The 19612-nt window shown below is 42.5% G+C and overlaps 1 protein-coding gene across 2 annotated transcripts in view; it reads left to right on the forward strand.

Moving 5' to 3' along the window:
- The window catches only part of LOC143277491 (uncharacterized), a 534532-nt gene that overhangs the window by 473317 nt on the left and 41603 nt on the right, over positions 1 to 19612 (forward strand). For both annotated transcript variants that reach the window (XM_076582346.1, XM_076582345.1), the window contains exons 2-3: positions 11366 to 11749; positions 16772 to 16804. In XM_076582346.1, the coding sequence (XP_076438461.1) occupies positions 11366 to 11749; positions 16772 to 16804 (417 nt within the window). The remainder of the gene's footprint in view (positions 1 to 11365; positions 11750 to 16771; positions 16805 to 19612) is intronic.

The raw sequence follows: 19612 nt of genomic DNA on the forward strand, positions 1-19612 counted from the left end.
GTACTGAAATCGTCTTTGAAGTTCTGTCATAACAGATGACTTTTGCGGGTGATGATTTAGCTGCACTGATCTGGAGTACTTTCAACATAGGGGAAGTCCCAAAAGATTTTTTCATTTCATGCAGATCAACAGCCCACTGTTTGATTGTAGTCATCTGCCAAAGGCAATCCTGCTGTGTCTTTTTATGTCGAGCAGATACATCATATTCTTCCACCAGTTTTGTCATTTTCTTGTACAGATCAGGGTCTTTGATTCCTGCATTTTGCGTCAGTATCCGTTGGCTTTTCTGCTGAAGAATGGCCCACACTGTTTGTGAAGTTTCACCAGAGCTTTTGTTTGTTTTTTCCTCATCAAGTTGTCCCATCATGAGAAGAATTCAGAATCTTCTTCACTCTCTTGATTGTTTCCAAGGATGTCGATACAGTAGTGCCTGGGCTGAGGTCAAGTTTAACTCCACAAGTTTGCTGAAACATTGTGATTTTGTCGTTCGTCATGTCAATCACAGTTTCTGCCTTCTTCAAGACTCTTTGCTTAGCAATAGTGGTATTTTCGACATCTACCACCTCTGTTTCGATGTTACATTTTGTTGTTCCAATTGTGCCGGTAGCTTCGCATTCATATAGGAATGAATTTGTGTGCCATCTCCAAATTTGAAGGTCTTCTGACTTTTCTTTGTCTAAATATTTTTCTTTTGGGTTTTCTGGCAGTTGGTTGACATATTGCTGAAACAATCTCTTTCCGCACACTGTTTTCATACATGCTGTATCGATGACAGCACATCCGTACACTTCTGTCATCACGATTTCATTTTCTGTTCTATGTTCTTTTGTGAACAGTCAAGTTGCATGCTTCCTCCTCATCCTGTTGTTCCTCAACTTCAGTTTCTGTCATTCTCACTTCTTGTTTGTGCTGCCTGTGAGGACAGTTTCTGGCCCCAGTGACACACAGACTCACAAATAGCACACTATGTTCTCTTTCCATTTCTGTCCCAATGGATTTGTGCCTTTTTTGTTCCTTTCTTTGCTGATAACTTGAACCAGATTGATCTGAATAACTGCTTTGTCTGTTTCTTGGGAAACTTTTGTCATGAAGGCTTCTTGTTTGACAGTGATCTCAGTTTCTGAGGAACCTCCAGAGATTCTCTTTAATGCAGACTTTATTGATGAGAATTTTCGACTGGATGCTGCAGTCAGAACTAGCTGCTTTTCTTTTTCCGATAGTCCTGCATTATCAAGCAGCTGGAATGCAAGAACAGAATCAGGATGTTCCATCTTGCATTTTTTGCAAACACCGTACAGTCTCTCATATCCGATAATGTAGTCATTCATAGAAACAGTTGCTTCTTCCTTTAGTTTTTGAAATCGGAATAGGCCAAATAATAAAATTGAAATATGCCAAGTCTGTTTTGTCCCTGTAGAAACAGAGAGTCTAATGCTTATAGAAGAACATCCATGCCGTTTGGGGAGTTTAATTGTGCAGTGTCTATTTCTAATGCTTTTGATCTCTCCTGACCTGTTAATGACAAAGTAACTGCCAATGCTTGCTTCTCTGGTTTCATTTCAGTTACTAGTTTCCAAACATCTATTTCCTTCTTCCAAGTTTCATACACAGTTTCAGGCCCCAGGCACAGAGGGGATTTATAACTGTTCGCCATTGTTATGGTAGATTTTTCTAAAATGCGACTTCTTTCATGTTCTAATCTGACCTTCTACCAAGAAAAATGTTGACTTCATAATGATTACATTACTATAACCAAAAATGTCCACACTGAAACTTTGATTGAACAAATAATAAAAATGCATTGGTTCTTCAGTCAGACTTCTGACTTAGCCTACCGTGTTCCATCCAAAGTACGAATCTGTTGTTGCGCACTTTCTGCTTCACTACGGCTTCCGGTGAAAACTGAACTGTCAGTGAAACTCCCATTACTAAAACATTGGCGTCAGAAAACTTCCATAGTTCTTAACGCTCTGCTACCATGAAAATTTTGGTGGACTACTATGTCCTATGAACTGTTCACTATAAAACAAATTGCCACTTTGGCTTTGTCAACTACTGACACCAGACTGCAACACCATGTTGCTCGAACACATCATTTACAACCGCCCATCATAAGTTGCTATGTCTCCAAGGTTCTCTCCCTTAGTTCACATGCAGGTATTAAGGGAAATGAGTGAGCTGACAGACTTGTTGGTAACGCAACAACAACGAGTGGCCTACCCTCTAGGAAAATCGGAAATCCCTCAGAAAAGTCAAAGAATATCAAAAAGAACAGGTACAAGGCCATCACATCATCGATCGCCCTCAAAGAGATAAAGGCAGAGAGAGGGGGCGGCCATACGTCTAGCATGAAAGGTAGAGCACGATGCTTGCAAATCAAACAAATATCGGCATCATTTCCTAAACCAACATTGCGCAAATTTCTTCAAACGGAACAGGGTCTCTGTGGGCTTTTCCAAATACAATAGACTGAGGCAACCACACTAGACGCCATGTTCTTGGCATCCAGAGATCTTTTCCCATCCCTCTTGCGGCCAATCAGTGGCCAGCATCTGTGTGTGTGTGTATGTGTGGGTCTGTGTGTTTGTGTGCGGCGTATGTACATGCGCGAGGGTGTAAGTGTACACAAGTGTCAGGAGAGTTCCTGTGCACGTGCGTATGGGTGTGTGTGGAGGGTGGGGGTAGAGGATGAGGTCTGTGTGTGTATGCATGCCTACACTGTGGGAGCAACGGAATATTGGAATGTGCAGGTGTGCATATATATCTCTTTGTATATATGTGTGTGGAGTTGGGGGCTGGGGGATATGGGCGTATGTGTGTGTGCTTACAAGTGCAAGTAAGTGTGCCTCTGTGTGTGTGTGCCATGGAAGCTGTGATACGTAAGCCTAGAAAAGAGTGTGTGGATGGGGGGTAGAGGGGGTGCAGGGTAATATGTGTGTGTGTGTGTGTGTGTGTGTTGGGGCTCATGTATGTTTATGTGCATTTGACTGTGCTTTCATATCTGTGAAACTGCATGTTTGGTGCATATCTGTTATGCATATGTGTGTGTATGTGTGAATGTGTGTCTGCATTTTTTACTTTTATTTGCTTATTTATCATCGTCTTTTTTTGTTGTCTTTTTTATATATTTATTTTCTTTATCTATTTTATTTATTATTATTTTATTTTATTTTTTTTTAAATTATATTATTATTATTATTTAATTATTTATTTAGTTGGTTTTTTGTGTGTTTTTTTTTTTTGTTTTTTTGTACGCCTATAGCTGACTTCATTAAGTTTTTGTACCTCTATACATATTATTATTATTAGTAGTAGTAGTTCTTTTTTTATGTTAGTGCAGTGTGGCATGAATGATTAGGTCTGAAACCAGACTGACTTGGATGAAACAGATTAAAGGAATTAAAATCAATAAAATGATTAAAATGTGGGTTTTTTTTTAATGTGGGTTTCTAGGGGTTTTGACAAAGTAGACAAGATTGAAATTGGTCTATAATTTGAAGGTTCTGTTTGATCTCCTGACTTGTGCAGCGGGATGACTTTTGCTAGTTCTAAATGCCTTGGGAAAACTGATTTTTCGTTATGGTGGTGTGTCCATCGAAGATCGATGATGACAATCGTTGTCATCCAGCTGGGGGATGGGGGGAGGGTGGTGGTGGGGTGGGGGGGAGGAAGCTCATGAATCTATCTGTGAATGCGCAGATGGCTGAATAGTCCAATCTGCGCACGAAATGTTCGCTGACAGTTGGGGCAGACAAAGACAGGCATACCATTATCAGGGAGCTTGTTTGCCCCGTGACTTTCTGGCCTGCCTCTTCTGAACAGCTGCAGCAGTCCTGTTGGCCTCACACAACTTGGCGCCTTTGTGCACAGCAGCACGCCATTTGTCACGGTCCACTGCAGATTCCTCCCAGGAGTCAGGGTTGATATCAAACGCTTTCAGAGAGACTTTCAGAGTATCTCTGAAGCGCTTCTTCTGACCTCCGTGTGATCTCTTCCCTTGTTGCAGCTCGCCGTAGAAGAGCCTTTTGGGCAGCCGATGGTCTGGCATGCGCGCCACGTGTCCAGCCCAGCGAAGCTGGGACTTCATCAGGATGGTGAAGATGCTGGGAATGGTGGCTTTTGCGAGCACCTCTGTGTCTGGGGTCCTGTCTTGCCACTTGATGTTCAGTAGCTTCCTGAGGCATGTTGTGTGGAAGTGGTTCAGCTTCTTGGCATGTCGTTGGTACACTGTCCAAGTTTCGCAGGCGTACAGTAGTGTGGGGAGAACTACTGCTCTGTAGACCTTTAGCTTGGTCTCAAGACTAATGCCTCTTCTGTTCCAGACATTTGCACTGAGTCTACCAAAAGTTGCGCTTGCTCTTGCAATCCTGATGTTCACTTCATTGTCGATTGTCACATTTTGTGACAGTGTGCTGCCAAGGTATGTGAACCGCTCCACCGCACTGAGTCTGACCGTTGAGTGTGATGTTGGGCTCAACGTAGGGTTTCCCTGGGGCTGGCTGATGGAGAACTTCAGTTTTCCTCGTGCTGATGGTAAGGCCGAAGTTCCTGCTGGCAGTGGCAAACTTGTCGACGCTGAGTTGCATGTCAGCTTCAGATCCAGCGTTGAGGGCACAATCATCAGCAAACAAAAAGTCTCTGATGATGTCTGTCATGACCTTCGTTTTTGCTTGAAGCCTTCTGAGGTTAAACAGCTTGCCATCTGTTCTGTACTTTAGGCCGATTCCAACATCGCCATCTCTGAAGGCATCAGTAAGCATTGCAGAGAACATGAGGCTGAACAGCGTTGGAGCCAGGACGCAGCCTTGCTTGACACCATTTGTGACAGCAAAAGGAGCAGATGTTTCGCCATTGTCCTGGACTCGAGCCTGCATGCCTTCATGGAATTGGCTGACCAAGGAAATAAATTTCCGAGGGCATCCGTACTTGGCCATGATCTTCCACAGTCTCTCTCTACTCACGGTGTCAAAGGCCTTAGTGAGGTCGACATAGGTGGAGAACAGATCAGCATTTTGCTCCTGACATTTCTCTTGCAGCTGCCCTTGCAGCAAACACCATGTCGGTGGTTCCGCGCTCTTTCCGGAATCCACATTGGCTCTCAGGCAAATGACCTTGGTCAAGGTGTGCTGTGAGGCGGTTTAGTAGGATCCTGGCAAGTATCTTGCCTGCGATGGAGAGCAAGGAAATGCCCCGATGGTTATCACAGGCTTGCCGGTTCCCCTTTCGCTTGTACAAGTGAATGATAGATGCATCTTTGAAATCCTGGGGGATCGTCTCTTCTTTCCACATGAGTGAGTACAGCTGATGGAGCTTCTCAGTCAGCACAGTGCCTCCATCCTTGTAGACCTCTGCTGGTGTGGAGTCTGAGCCAGGTGCTTTGCCTCTGGATAGCAGACGGATTGCTTTCTGGGTCTCAAGAGGTGTTGGCGGATCGTCCAGTGCTTCGTTGATGGGGACTTGTGGGAGACGGTCTATGGCTTCATCATTTATGAAGGAAGGGCGATTTAGGACACTGTTGAAGTGTTCTGCTGGTATGGAGTCTGAGCCAGGTGCTTTGCCACTGGATAGCAGACGGATTGCTTTCTGGGTCTCAAGAGGTGTTGGCGGATCGTCCAGTGCTTCGTTATACATAAATTGTAAATATAAGTAAGGGTTTCAGAAATAACTGGTGCAGAAAGTTCCAAAATGTTCCTATCAATTCCATTCAAGCCTCTGGTTCCAGTTTGTTTTAAGTGTGACAATGCATTGTAAACCTCATTAACAGCCATTAAGGGAATGCTTCAGTCAGACGAAATATTTTTTTGACGTACAGAATTTCATTTAAAACCTTCAAGAGTATTATTTAGAGACCTATCATATTTTACACTTGAACTACCTATTTCACAAAAAATGTCTATGCAGTTTATCAGGAGACATAATATCACTGACTGATGTACTTTTAGTATTGGCATTACTATTAGTGATCTGGTTTATCACTTTCCAGATTGATTTACTATCAGCTTTTGAAGAAACTAGTTCTTGAAAATATTTCTTTTTAACCGCAAGCTTCCGATATTTAACCACATTCCTTTGTTTAGCATACTCTTCTTTGGTTCCTGTTTTTAGTAAGGCATCTCTTAGAGAGAGAGTCCTAAAATTTACTTATCTGAACTTTGCACACTATACCTATATTTCAGTGATAGATCATGAACGGATTTCGCCATTTCAAATGATGAATGCCACCTTTTGTTATTTAATGACTTAAAAGTTAAATTAATTCTTCATCTGTCTGTCCCTATCACACACAAACACACACTCACTCACTGTCATTCTTTCTCACACAGGCAAAATTCCAGATATCAGTGGCCAGATGCCCCCTGACCTGATCAGCAGGGTTTCTTTCACTGTCAGTGTTTACTAAAGACTGGCGATGGCTGCTAAACTTAGAACCGGCATGAAGCACATATCAACTGGATTGGTACGCCTCCATCCTTTTGACTGATACCAACAGCAAGAATTTCAAACTTGAAGTGGGCCAACACAGAATTATTTTCTGAAACTCGCTAAGATATTTTGTAGTTGTTTTTATATTCAGATGTTAGGGCAACATAAAAAAAGAAAAAAAAAGTACCTATGAAAACTCACAGCTGTGTTTGTAGCCTGCCGGTATGTTTATTTCATTGGAAATCAATGTGGAGCTGTCATTCCCTGTCAGGACCTGAAAAGGAAAAGCTGAAGACACACCTCTTTTTACATAAGGTTTTTTGTTGTTTTTTGTTGTTGTTTTTTTGCAGGTCTTTAATTAAAGGTGATTTGCCATTGGTTGCCTTCAGTGATGCTCTGGATGTCATGATTTGTAACTAAAAAAGTTACATAGTTTTATAATGTTTTCTTTTTCTTGTTTTTATTATTTTTTATTATATATATATATATATATATATATATATATATATATATGGCAAGTGACAGGAATCAACAGAGATCTACTGAATTGCATAATTTAATTTCCGTTTATTTTCATCAACCAACCTCTCTGGAAGCTATTAATAGTATTAACCTGTCAAGAACTCTGCCAGTTTCTGTCTTGAGGAAAGTGATATATATATAGATCAGGTCAGGTCAGGTCATTAGATCTGCTACTGGTAACCTGTAATCCAGTACAACCTGTTCAGGGTCGGGTTGCCGGCGACTAAACCGGCACTCCCACCACTCCCTTCTGGGACTGGTGAGGCGGGTGGCTAGACACCCTTATGGAGATCCATAAAAGGGCGTCGGCTCAGGAGAGCCACCGACGGCCATCTAGCTCCACCGTGCTGTGTGCATGCCACATGCAGTTGGCCCCCGGGGTGTGTCTACCCATGCATGCGAAGTCTGGATCCGGCAGAATCTGCGGAAGAAACCTATCGGTTCAACGGAGAGGAAGGCGGTTACAGCAATGCACTGTGGAGTGCAGAGAGCAAGATGAGACACCGAAAGGATATCTTGGTCATCCACTGCATCCGTGCTCATCCTCCAGTCGTCTCGACTTAGTCTTGCCACTGGAAATTGGTGGACCCGGACGAGAGAGTGAGGTCGACGTTGCGCAACTCCTCTTCACTTTAAACAAACTCATCGCGCAAGTCATCAGTCATCCTAAATGACCTTTCATCCTTCATCATTTCATCACCCCCAAGTCCTGTGGCGACAGGCGAGCGACGAAACGACAGGTGTGGGTACACTGGCAGTCGCAGCTGCAGACCTGCACGCAGGCGGCTCAGGCCATAGGGTCGTTCTTCGTCGACAGGAGCAGCGATGGAGCTCGGCAGCCGTCTGAGCGTCTGAGCAGCCCTCTTTAGGAATGCACTGCTCACCTCCCTGGCATGAGGAAGGGGCTAGAAAAGGTGCCCTAAACATTGCCTGCTCCATATCACCCTGGCCAGCATACCGCGGCTGGCGGGGACCCTACATCAGCGGTCGAAACAAAGAGAAAGAAAAGAAAAAAAACAAGGATCGTTCCTCTCACCATTGGTGCTTGGAACATAAGGACTCTCCTGGACAGAGATAACGCGGACAGACCCCAAAGGAGAACAGCACTAGTTGCATCCGAACTCGCCAGATACAATATCGACATTGCAGCCTTGAGTGAGACTCGGCTTGCAGGCGAAGGCGAGCTCTGTGAACGGGGATCTGGTTACACCTTCTTCTGGAGTGGACGAGGAAGCGAAGAGCGACGTGAGGCTGGTGTTGGTTTTGCAGTAAAAACAGCACTTGTCAGCAAGCTAGCTGGAATCCCAAAGGGAGTCAACGATAGGCTTATGACCATGAAACTCCCACTGGCATCTGGCCAGAAGCACCTCACCATTGTCAGTGCCTACGCCCCAACCATGACCAACCCGGATGAAGTGAAGGCGAAGTTCTACGAGGACCTTCACTCTGTCATTGCTGCCATCCCTAAAGCAGACAAGCTCATCATTCTTGGGGACTTCAATGCTAGAGTTGGCTCTGACTACATCTCCTGGGATGGAGTGATTGGAAGGCACGGTGTGGGCCACTGCAACCCAAATGGATTGCTTTTGCTTCAGACATGTGCAGAGCACGAACTGCTGATAACCAACACAGTTTTCTGCCTCCCTACCCGTAACAGGAAGTCATGGATGCACCCTCGCTCAAAGCATTGGCATCTCATCGATTATGTCATCGTCAGGAAAAGGGATAGGCAAGATGTACGTGTAACAAAGACCATGTGCGGCGCCGAGTGTTGGACAGACCATCGCCTTGTAGTCTCGAAGCTGAATATTCGAATCCAGCCCAAGAGACGCCCCCAAGGCCAGAAGGCTCCAAAACGGCTCAACATCGCTAAGCTGAAAAACATCACCATCAAACAGTCCTTTGTGGAGCTGCTGGAAGATCGTCTGGAATCCGCCTCTCTGAACAACCAGAATGTGGAGTCTGACTGGAGGACCCTGTGTGAGCTGATCTATAGTACAGCTTCAGAGACCCTGGGACCCATGACCAGAAAGCACAAAGACTGGTTTGATGAAAACTGTGATGAAATCAAGCAGCTTCTGGAGGAGAAACGCCGTCTGCATCAAGCCCACCTGAGCAACCCAAAGTCCACATCAAAAAAGGATGCGTACAATGCCATCCGCAGGACTGTTCAGCAAAAGTTACGCCAGATGCAGGATAAGTGGCTGAGTGACAAAGCTGATGAGATCCAGGGATATGCTGACAGGCACGATATGAAGAGGTTCTATGATGCCTTAAAAGAAGTCTACGGCCCCACATCCTCAGGATCATCCCCCCTCCTCAGTGCAGATGGGAATACCTTGATCACCGAGAAGGAGAACATTCTCGAACGATGGGCTGAGCACTTCAACAGTGTCTTAAATCGCCCTTCCTCCATAAATGATGAAGCCATAGACCGTCTCCCACAAGTCCCCACCAATGAAGCACTGGACGATCCGCCAACACTTCTTGAGACCCAGAAAGCAATCCGTCTACTATCCAGTGGCAAAGCACCTGGCTCAGACTCAATACCAGCAGAGGTCTACAAGGATGGAGGCACTGTGCTGACTGAGAAGCTTCATCAGCTGTACTCAGTCATGTGGAAAGAAGAGACGATCCCCCAGGATTTCAAAGATGCATCTATCATTCACTTGTACAAGCGAAAGGGGAACCGGCAAGCCTGTGATAACCATCGGGGCATTTCCTTGCTCTCCATTGCAGGCAAGATACTTGCCAGGATCCTACTAAACCGCCTCACAGCACACCTTGACCAAGGTCATTTGCCTGAGAGCCAATGTGGATTCCGGAAAGAGCGCGGAACCACCGACATGGTGTTTGCTGCAAGGCAGCTGCAAGAGAAATGTCAGGAGCAAAATGCTGATCTGTTCTCCACCTATGTCGACCTCACTAAGGCCTTTGACACCGTGAGTAGAGAGGGACTGTGGAAGATCATGGCCAAGTACGGATGCCCTCGGAAATTTATTTCCTTGGTCAGCCAATTCCATGAAGGCATGCAGGCTCGAGTCCAGGACAATGGCGAAACATCTGCTCCTTTTGCTGTCACAAATGGTGTCAAGCAAGGCTGCGTCCTGGCTCCAACGCTGTTCAGCCTCATGTTCTCTGCAATGCTTACTGATGCCTTCAGAGATGGCGATGTTGGAATCGGCCTAAAGTACCGAACAGATGGCAAGCTGTTTAACCTCAGAAGGCTTCAAGCAAAAACGAAGGTCATGACAGACATCATCAGAGACTTTTTGTTTGCTGATGACTGTGCCCTCAACGCTGGATCTGAAGCTGACATGCAACTCAGCGTCAACAAGTTTGCCACTGCCAGCAGAAACTTCGGCCTTACCATCAGCACGAGGAAAACTGAAGTTCTCCATCAGCCAGCCCCAGGGAAACCCTACGTTGAGCCCAACATCACAGTCAACGGTCAGAGACTCAGTGCGGTGGAGCGGTTCACATACCTTGGCAGCACACTGTCACGAAATGCGACCATCGACGATGAAGTGAATGTCAGGATTGCAAGAGCAAGTGCAACTTTTGGTAGACTCAATGCAAATGTCTGGAACAGAAGAGGCATTAGTCTTGAGACCAAGCTAAAGGTCTACAGAGCAGTAGTTCTCCCCACACTACTGTACGGCTGCGAAACTTGGACAGTGTACCAACGACATGCCAAGAAGCTGAACCACTTCCACACAACATGCCTCAGGAAGCTACTGAACATCAAGTGGCAAGACAGGACCCCAGACACAGAGGTGCTCGCAAAAGCCACCCTTCCCAGCATCTTCACCATCCTGATGCAGTCCCAGCTTCGCTGGGCTGGACACGTGGCGCGCATGCCAGACCATCGGCTGCCCAAAAGGCTCTTCTATGGCGAGCTGCAACAAGGGAAGAGATCACACGGAGGTCAGAAGAAGCGCTTCAGAGATACTCTGAAAGTCTCTCTGAAAGCGTTTGATATCAACCCTGACTCCTGGGAGGAATCTGCAGTGGACCGTAACAAATGGCGCGCTGCTGTGCACAAAGGCGCCAGGTTGTGCGAGGCCAACAGGACTGCTGCAGCTGTTCAGAAGAGGCAGGCCAGAAAGTCACGGGCAAACAAGCTCCCTGACAATGATATGCCTGTCTTTGTCTGCCCCAGCTGTCAGCGAACATTTCGTGCGCAGATTGGACTATTCAGCCATCTGCGCACTCACAGATAGACTCATGAGCATCCTTCCCCCCACCCCACCACCACCCTCCCCCCATCCCCCATCTGGATGACAACGATGGTCATCATCGATCTCGATGGACACACCACACCACCATATATAGATCTGTTACATGTTTGAAAGTAAAATTGTTATGAGACTTACACTTACTGAGGTATATAATGCCATTCTAAATATCACTGTTTCAGGATTTGCTGTGAGTCAACACCTGGACTGTCCATCAGAAGACTGGGTAGTGGGGTCCTCTATCACCTTCTGGTGTTATGTGCCCAAAGCAGACTTCCCATCTAAATGTGTGATTCACCCTGATACTGTCACCATTCGTTTAACTACAGTTGGTGCCACTCCCACAAGGTGCACCTTTTCTGGTGTTTCCACCAACACATGCAGTGGGTCATCCAATGAATGTAGCTGTAAGACAGGCAATGCCACCTACTACATTCTCCAGTACACCTTCACTGCTGGAACTGATGATAGTGGATCATGGAAATGTGAGGCAAATTGTTTTGATGCCACTGGAACCCTCCCGCAGCTGCCGTCGACCAATAACAATTGTGGTAACAGGGATGTCGGTAAGTCTGTTGTTTGGACAGCTGATCATTATATAATGATATGTTGAAATAGGATGTATGGTCAAGAATCTGGATTAGTGTCTCCCCCCCCCCCCTCCTTACACTTGATGTTATACAGTGGTTGTTGTTGTTTTTTTAACAGATTTGTTTATTTACCACATGCACTCAACACAAAAGACCATTTTGATGTATCATATTGCATACATGTATGCATACGCTTTTATTTGATATGTTTTATACGCTGGGGCTTCCAGAGGAACAGAGACTGAGAGAGGAAGAGGATTGCACACACTTACTCACACTCTCTCTTCATACCAGTAGCAGAGCCACATGGAGTGGTTTTTATGGAGTGTTTTCTATAAGTTTAGAATAAATAGAACCAAAACAGCTAATAGCAGCATTAACTCAATCTCTAACTCAACTCTGCTGCTCCCCTGGTCTCAACCTGTCAGCTAGATCTGTGGATACAGGTCATCTATCTGTACTACAATCAGACAGCTAGGTGGACCTACCTTTGAAGCAGATTTTTCTCAGAGAGGTCACTAGGGGCACCTCTCTTAAGGAATCTAGAAACCCTAGGAGAGTGCCCCTGTGGGACTTGTTCCTGGTGCTTGATTTCATTCGAAAGCAACCCTTCGAGCCTTTGGGTACCATTCCTTTTGACTTACTCACCCTTAAGACCATTTTCCTTCTGTTGCTGGCCATGGGCCGTGTAGAAGTGAGATATATGGTCTTAGTGAATGCCTCAGGACCTGGCCTTCCACAGAGATGGTTCCATCATACTCAGTTTCCTTCCGGAGTTTATAGCTAAGAACCAAGACCCTGAGGTTCCTTCCCCCTTTCTGAAGATCAGACCCTTGTCTGATATCTTAGCCTGAAATACTATTTGGATAGGTTTTGCCACAGTCGTTCTTCACAGAGGTGTCTTCTCGTCTCTCTCAATGAGAATTATTTACAAGAAAGACATGATTGCTGCAGGCACCATTTCCCGCTGAGTTTCCCAAGTCATTCTTAGAGCATGACGGTAGTGTGGGGCAGACATGACTCTTGAAACGCCGAAATGATTACATTTATGGATCTGGTCCGCTGTCTGGTGAGTGGTGACTAAAAAATAAGAAAATACAGCAGACTTTCTATGCCTCGAGTTGTTAGAATTTTATGTTTTGGATGAGTGAGATCTGTGTAGTTTTTTTTTCCTTTTCTTTTTTTCTTTTTTTTTTAATGTCCCAGAGCATTTTCAGATTAATGCCTCATTACATGGCATAATTTTGCTACTCCTGGCACATTCATGCATTCAGTATAACTCCTGTCCCAAGCATCAGTTACTATTTTAATAAAACTATTAAAAAAACACACATAAATTTAAGAAAAAAAGAAAAAAGAAAAGTACTGTCTATAGACCTTGTTCGTTAGAAACTGGAAGTCAGTGAAAAGTTCAGCCCCTTCACCTTGGGACGTCCGGATAAGGCAACATGGCGACTCTGTCCGCTGAAACTGAAAGTGCGTTTGAATCCATGAAAGTTAAAGAACCAAAAGAGTATTTAAATAAAGAATGGACAACTGATAAGTAGCGCGAAAGTTGAACCCGTTCGTCGTGCAAAGATTTTCAATTGTCGCGGAACCAGAAAGGTGAAGTCAAGTCAGTTTCTGCTGTCACGGAGACATTTCTGCTGTCACAACAACATAAACCTCCCTCAGATTTTTAATAACTGAACTGAAGAAAAAAAGTATCGCTCCTGTTTGTGACCCATTCATTCAGAATCTATATACATTCTAGCATTTCATATTGTTGCTACATAGTATGAGTGTGTGTGTGTGTGTGTGTGTGTGTGTGTGTGTGTGTGCCTTCTAAAAACCGATTTTAGACTTGAGAAAATGGCCATTGCTGTTCCAATGAATTTGATCTTTTTCTGGCTTTTCTATCACATGACTTTTTTCTTTCTTTATTTTTTTTTATTTTTTTTTTATTTTTATTTTTTTAATTGGAGTAGCTTTTATACACATTGTGGGGAGGAGAGTGCTGGAGTTGAACATGGAAATCTGCGGGGAAATGAGTGGTGCAGTTTAGCATGGAATTTGTGGGGAGAAGAGTGGTGTAGCTGTGCATGGAATTTGATTAAGGATAATAATCATCAAAACTGATTCATGTGTCTTTCATCACAGTTGCATTGATGATTAACTGCAAGTAAAGAATGATTTCATCTTATGGTGTAACATGCATGCATGTGTGCATACAGTACTCACTCATTCATCATTACAAGTGACATGCATTGATAAGTCTTGGTAGTGCTGTAAATTCTTGGTGTAAATATTTGCATTTATTTACATTTGCATGCCCCACCTCCCATCTTTTATTTCCTGTATTCTTTTTATGTATATATTTTTTATATTTCACTTGTTTATTGCTTGTTGTCATATCTGTGCAATCAAATTTGGACTGTTTACAAAATGCAGTGTAAACAGGTATGAGTCAAAACACAGACCTGAAGAAAATCACTTTGATTAGATATTTTCTTTGCTTTTTTTTTTTTTTTTACATCATTCATTCATACCTAAATGCTAAACAATGAACAATTGTGTTATTGTCTAAACAATTTGAGTTATTTATTATGTGAGCACCATTTAGTTTTGGATGTTGTGCATCTGTGTGTGTGTGTGTGTGTGTGTGTGTGTGCGTGCGTGTGTATGATATACATCTATATTCAAGTGCAATGTCTGCATTCACACATTTTTTTTTTCCATGATCAGAAAGAAAAAAACAACAAAAAACTCTGCAGTGAATCTTAACTGGTTTGAACCACACTGCACCCCTCCCCACCCCCCACCTTTCTCCCTCAAAGAGAAGAAGAAGAGAAAAAAAGAAAAAAAAGAAAAATCACAGCTACAGTTTCTGAAGTCTTATTTAAATGCACCATATGATCAATATCATTAACAAGCAGTGAGTATAAGCTTTGGCTGTTGAAATCAAATTATCTCTTGTATACAAGTGATGTATATATTGCATATAAATCAACATTATAATTTATATCAGATAAATATAAACAGTATATAAACAGTTGCAATATTTGTTCACATCAGTATGAAAAAAAAAAAAAAAAAAAATATATATATATATATATCAGCAGCAGTCAAACTCCACAATTCCCAAGAAGAAAGCTTTAAAAAAATCTTCATACACAGATGATAATTTGACTGTCCTGCACAATTTATCAGTACCAATGATCCTCCTGAATCAATCTGCTCTCAACTAACACACACACACACACACACACTCTACAAATTGACACCCACTTCTGTAACCCCCCTTCAGTCTAAATTTTATGACAAAACAGTTCAAGGCCCTAATAAGTCATCTTTCACTGTGTCATCAGTGTCAGATTGGTGTAAAGGGGGAAGCAAAGCTGTCAGATCATTACATATTTTCACTTCCAAATTTGTTAAATTTTGTAAAATTAGCAGCATTGGTTTCCTCTGCTGATGCAGAAGTAGCAGTGATGTCTTCTTGGACTTGCACATCTGACAGCTGTGACAAAAAAATAAAAAAAATATGTGATTATAGCTTGAATGTTATGACATTTGTTTTAGTTACACATTTTCAGTCAAACTCCACACAACCCCCAAAATGTGTCACTGCATTATGCATGTGCAGAATCTCAAGCCAGTGAGTTTAAATTTGCAACAATAACTATGCTTTATCTATCTGTGTGTGTGTGTGTGTGTGTGTGTGTGTGTGCGTGTGTGAATATTCATATTGCCTGTAGAAGTAGCAAGGATCTCACTGTCTCAATATCACTGTTACAGCACTTTCTGAAAATGTGCAAGCATTTCCACTTGAAAGAAGTATGTGCTGACAAATGTTGTATTGTGGAAATTCTTTGTAGTGTTTGTTTCAGGGGTTCATTTGTCAGTTTTGTATTATGTGTCAGAGATGCATATATCTGTGCTGAATAAATATCACAGCTAAGAATGTGACCAAAAAACAAACACACACACACAAAAAAAAATCCATTTGAATGATACAACATTGGTGACTGGAAGTTGAAAAAGATCGACCAGCTGGTGTACTGTAATTCTCTGTTTTAAATGTTAAATTGTGCTTTTGGATTCAAACATTATCAGATCAGTGTGTGAGAAATGAAGACAGTATAATTATCCCTCTTTGAGAAATCAGACCCAAAACATTCTTGGGCTTAGCTGTTGAATTGAAAAAAATATATTTTGAAACATAAAAAAGGAATATTCGAATCAAAATGTCACATACCGTGCTTGTTTTGAAGACCTTGTTCGTAAAAAGTGAAGGAAAATCATCGCCACTGAGGGTGCGGTCCTTTTCAGTTCACGAAGTGATTCTGAGCTCGCCACACTCTATGCAATTGGATCGTGGCTGGTATTCGTTGCAATGTCACCTTTCTTCCTTTGAAGTTCGAACAGCACACACAGTACTTCTTTCCTCCCGTTTTCCCCAGACCTATTGTGAAGCATTTACACAAGTACAATCAACGAACTCGCAACTTTCGCTTTTAGAGACTCCCCACAAATTCTCTTTTCGGCTTAATCAAGGGCAAGTTACTCTAATTTTTTCTAACGAAGAAGGCCCATAAAGTGCTCAAGGAATGGCCTAAAGTGAGTGTTTTAAAATAGCAATGCTACATTATCAAACTGTGCGCCACCAATGAGATCTGTGTGTGTGTGTGTGTGTGTGTGTGTGTGTGTTTAAGTGTTTTTGTTTGTTTCTGCACACAGGTTATGTACAATACTCTTCCCCTCCCTCATACTCCAAGGTGGTGGTGGAAAATACATTACATGTCTATAGGTCTCTATTTTTGTGTGTTTCTTTCTTTCTCTTTAGGGGAAAGAATTTTACATCCAGTTTTCTTTCTCTGTAGAAAATAACAAAACAACCAACTGATATTTTCTTATTTTTTAGTGTTGTGTGCCTTGACTTCTTTTTTTTCATTAAAAAGGTTCGTTCAGAATTTACTCCTCTTTTTTAATTCTTTCTCTCTATATTTCCTGTTCCAGAGCCAACAACAACACCTCCGCCAACAACACCAGGTACTTTTCCCCACTCTTTCCTGCTGCTGCATATGAATGTGTGTTATCACATGTACACATGGTTCAAAACACATAAAAATTTAACTTATTTCCCTGGCTGAGAAAACCCTCTATACAGACTTGTGAAAGTCATGAAACATGATAGGTCTATATGCATATTTCTGTTGTGCATGGGTTCATTTACATGCATGATTAAATTCAATCTTGCACAAGGATCTTGGAAATCTCTTCAAGAAATAAATGCAGTTAACAAGGGAGCAATTTTGACTAGTAAAATCTACAAAGTAAACTGTTTCGCTGCTTGATGCAAAAGAAAAATTTGACAGCAAAGTTTGAATGAAGTTTATGCGAAATTTGGATGCATGACTTAATGCAATGACAAAAAGGTTGAAACAATTTTTTTTCTTTATATGTGAAGTTCACATGTTGATTTCACATCAGTTTTTTCAGGCCCATGGAATTTCATGTGAAATTTGCATATATATTAAGAAAAAAAGAGCCATCCATCCATAGTCACTCAAGTTTCCTGACAGTTTTGATTGAAACCATAATGCCAGTATAATCAAACCTAGCACTCTGTGTGGGAAATAATGGTGGTGGTGGTTTCGGTAGTTGGCAGAAAATCATGTTTATGTCGGCAGAGATTTTATTTTCACAGCCAATTTCCATGCCAGAGATTTTTATTATTTATTTATTTATTTATTTTTTGGTGTCATATACTGTACCATGTCAAACTGATGCAAACTAGGCCTATTGGTTTGCTCTGCTTGGCCAAATTTCGCGCGGCTAACAGTGAAAAGACGGGCCCACCGCTCTCAGCCAATCAAACGCCTCTAAAAACTATAAGCGCTTAATCATTCCTTTGGCCAAGGCTCTCCACGCCATCTTGTCAGGTTTACGCTCTGTCTCGTCTTACGCTTTTTTCGGCTGTTCAGCATATCCTTTTGGCCTTATTTTGTTGCATGCGGCTTGTGTTTATTGTATTCTTACATTCTGTGTACTCGATTCGACTCGGCACCCTCGATTCGTTCGATTTTTTCTGCCTCTAAGTCGATCCTGTCTTTCCTTTCTCTGTTGGGGGTCGGATTTTCGCTGGGTGCCTAAGCGCAGGTTCCATGCCTCGTGTGCCATACCACGAAGGCAGGGAATCATGATGCTGGGATTGAGACTCGGTAAGAGACAAGCCAACACGGGGGGAAGATAGAAGGCAATATTCTTTTATGAAATCGGGTGTAGAGGGACTGACATATATATGTCAGTGTATGCAGGTACCTTTCAGTGTGTTGGAAACTTTCCTGTCCACCTGCTTTGCATGCTTTCACCTCCACCTTCCCTCCCCAATGCTGTTTGTCTAACAAAGAAAACTGTATCCAGCTTCATAGAGCATGGATGACCCTGGTTGTCCAAATGGCGGTGTAAAGCATTCTAACATCACTGGTAGTTTACCTGCTTTATTGATTGATATTTGTGATGCATGGGTAACTTCATACAGAATCATAAAACTGGTTATGGGTTTGTGTTGCTTTTCCTTCAGGTCTCACCATTGTCCTTTGCTTGAACTGAATTCTCATTCCACGCATGTGTGCCTCGTTGGGATTGGTGCTGGGGAATGCTATAGGAAACTTTATTTATTTATTTTCATTTTACTATGTAATATGGCAAAATTAATTAAGGTATAAGCATGATGGCGATATCAGAATTTAAGAAAAAGGAGAGAGGATGATGTTTAGAAAGCACGAGATCACAGCAGCCAATTGAAATCTAATGGTGCACAGATTTTTACAACAGATGCACGCACACATTATGGTTGTATACTTATACTATATATTTGATTGTTTATGTATGACATGTAATAATTTTATTGTATTGACATGACTGACTTAACCCTTTGAGTACCAAAGATTTTTGGATTTAAAAAAAGAGAGAGAAAGCTGAGTCAGGGGTGCTTCAGTCTCTAACAAATCCCAATTTTCATAATGTGATGGTGAATTTTGTCTGCCGCTCAGTATATGCCAATTATTTGGTAAATGAAATGAAGCTATTTTGGTACAAGAAAAGGTTTGCTGCTATTTTTTGTGATTTTTTGTTTGCTAAGATTTCTTCCAAAATGGTGACAAAATCTGAGACATGCTCATGAGTACTCACTTTGCAGGTCTCTTTTAGGTACTAAATACGCTCTACACAATAGTTATTTTGTGTGTTTCTCTTTTAATACAAATCATCTACATGTGTCGGGCAACAGTTTATGAATGGAAGGCATAACAAATTGCTTATGAAACTTCAAAACTACCCTTTTCGTGCATTACTTTCATGTCCTGTTTCGTTTGCACTGCATCTAGTTCCTGCGCCACAACAACATATGGGTTAATCCATGCACTGTGGTTTGCATGCCATTCCATCTTTGCGCTTCTATGTAAATCTGATGAAGGTTTCAGCGAGTGACACTTCTGTCTCAGAATTATTTGCTGATGCCCGACATAGTTTTCTTGAGTGATGCACTTAAAAAACACAAACGTCACAGAAATTTTATCCCGCTTTCGCAGACTCCAGCGCACACACAAAGGTACATCCCATCAGTGGTTAGTCACCATGCACCAGACAGCAGACCGGATCCATAAATGTAAACATTTCGGTGTTTTAAGAGTCCTGTCCACCCCACAATACCGTCACGCAACGAATCTTGTATCACCAGGTACGTGCACGACTAGTATTATTGTTGAAATTTCCAGTGCCTATATTCGCCCTTGCAAGAATTAACAGGCCTGCCAAGTGATACCTTACCAATTTTTTCACCAAGTGAACACTTGT

Source organism: Babylonia areolata, chromosome 34, assembly GCF_041734735.1.
Source record: "Babylonia areolata isolate BAREFJ2019XMU chromosome 34, ASM4173473v1, whole genome shotgun sequence".
Taxonomy (NCBI): Eukaryota; Metazoa; Mollusca; class Gastropoda; order Neogastropoda; family Buccinidae; genus Babylonia; species Babylonia areolata.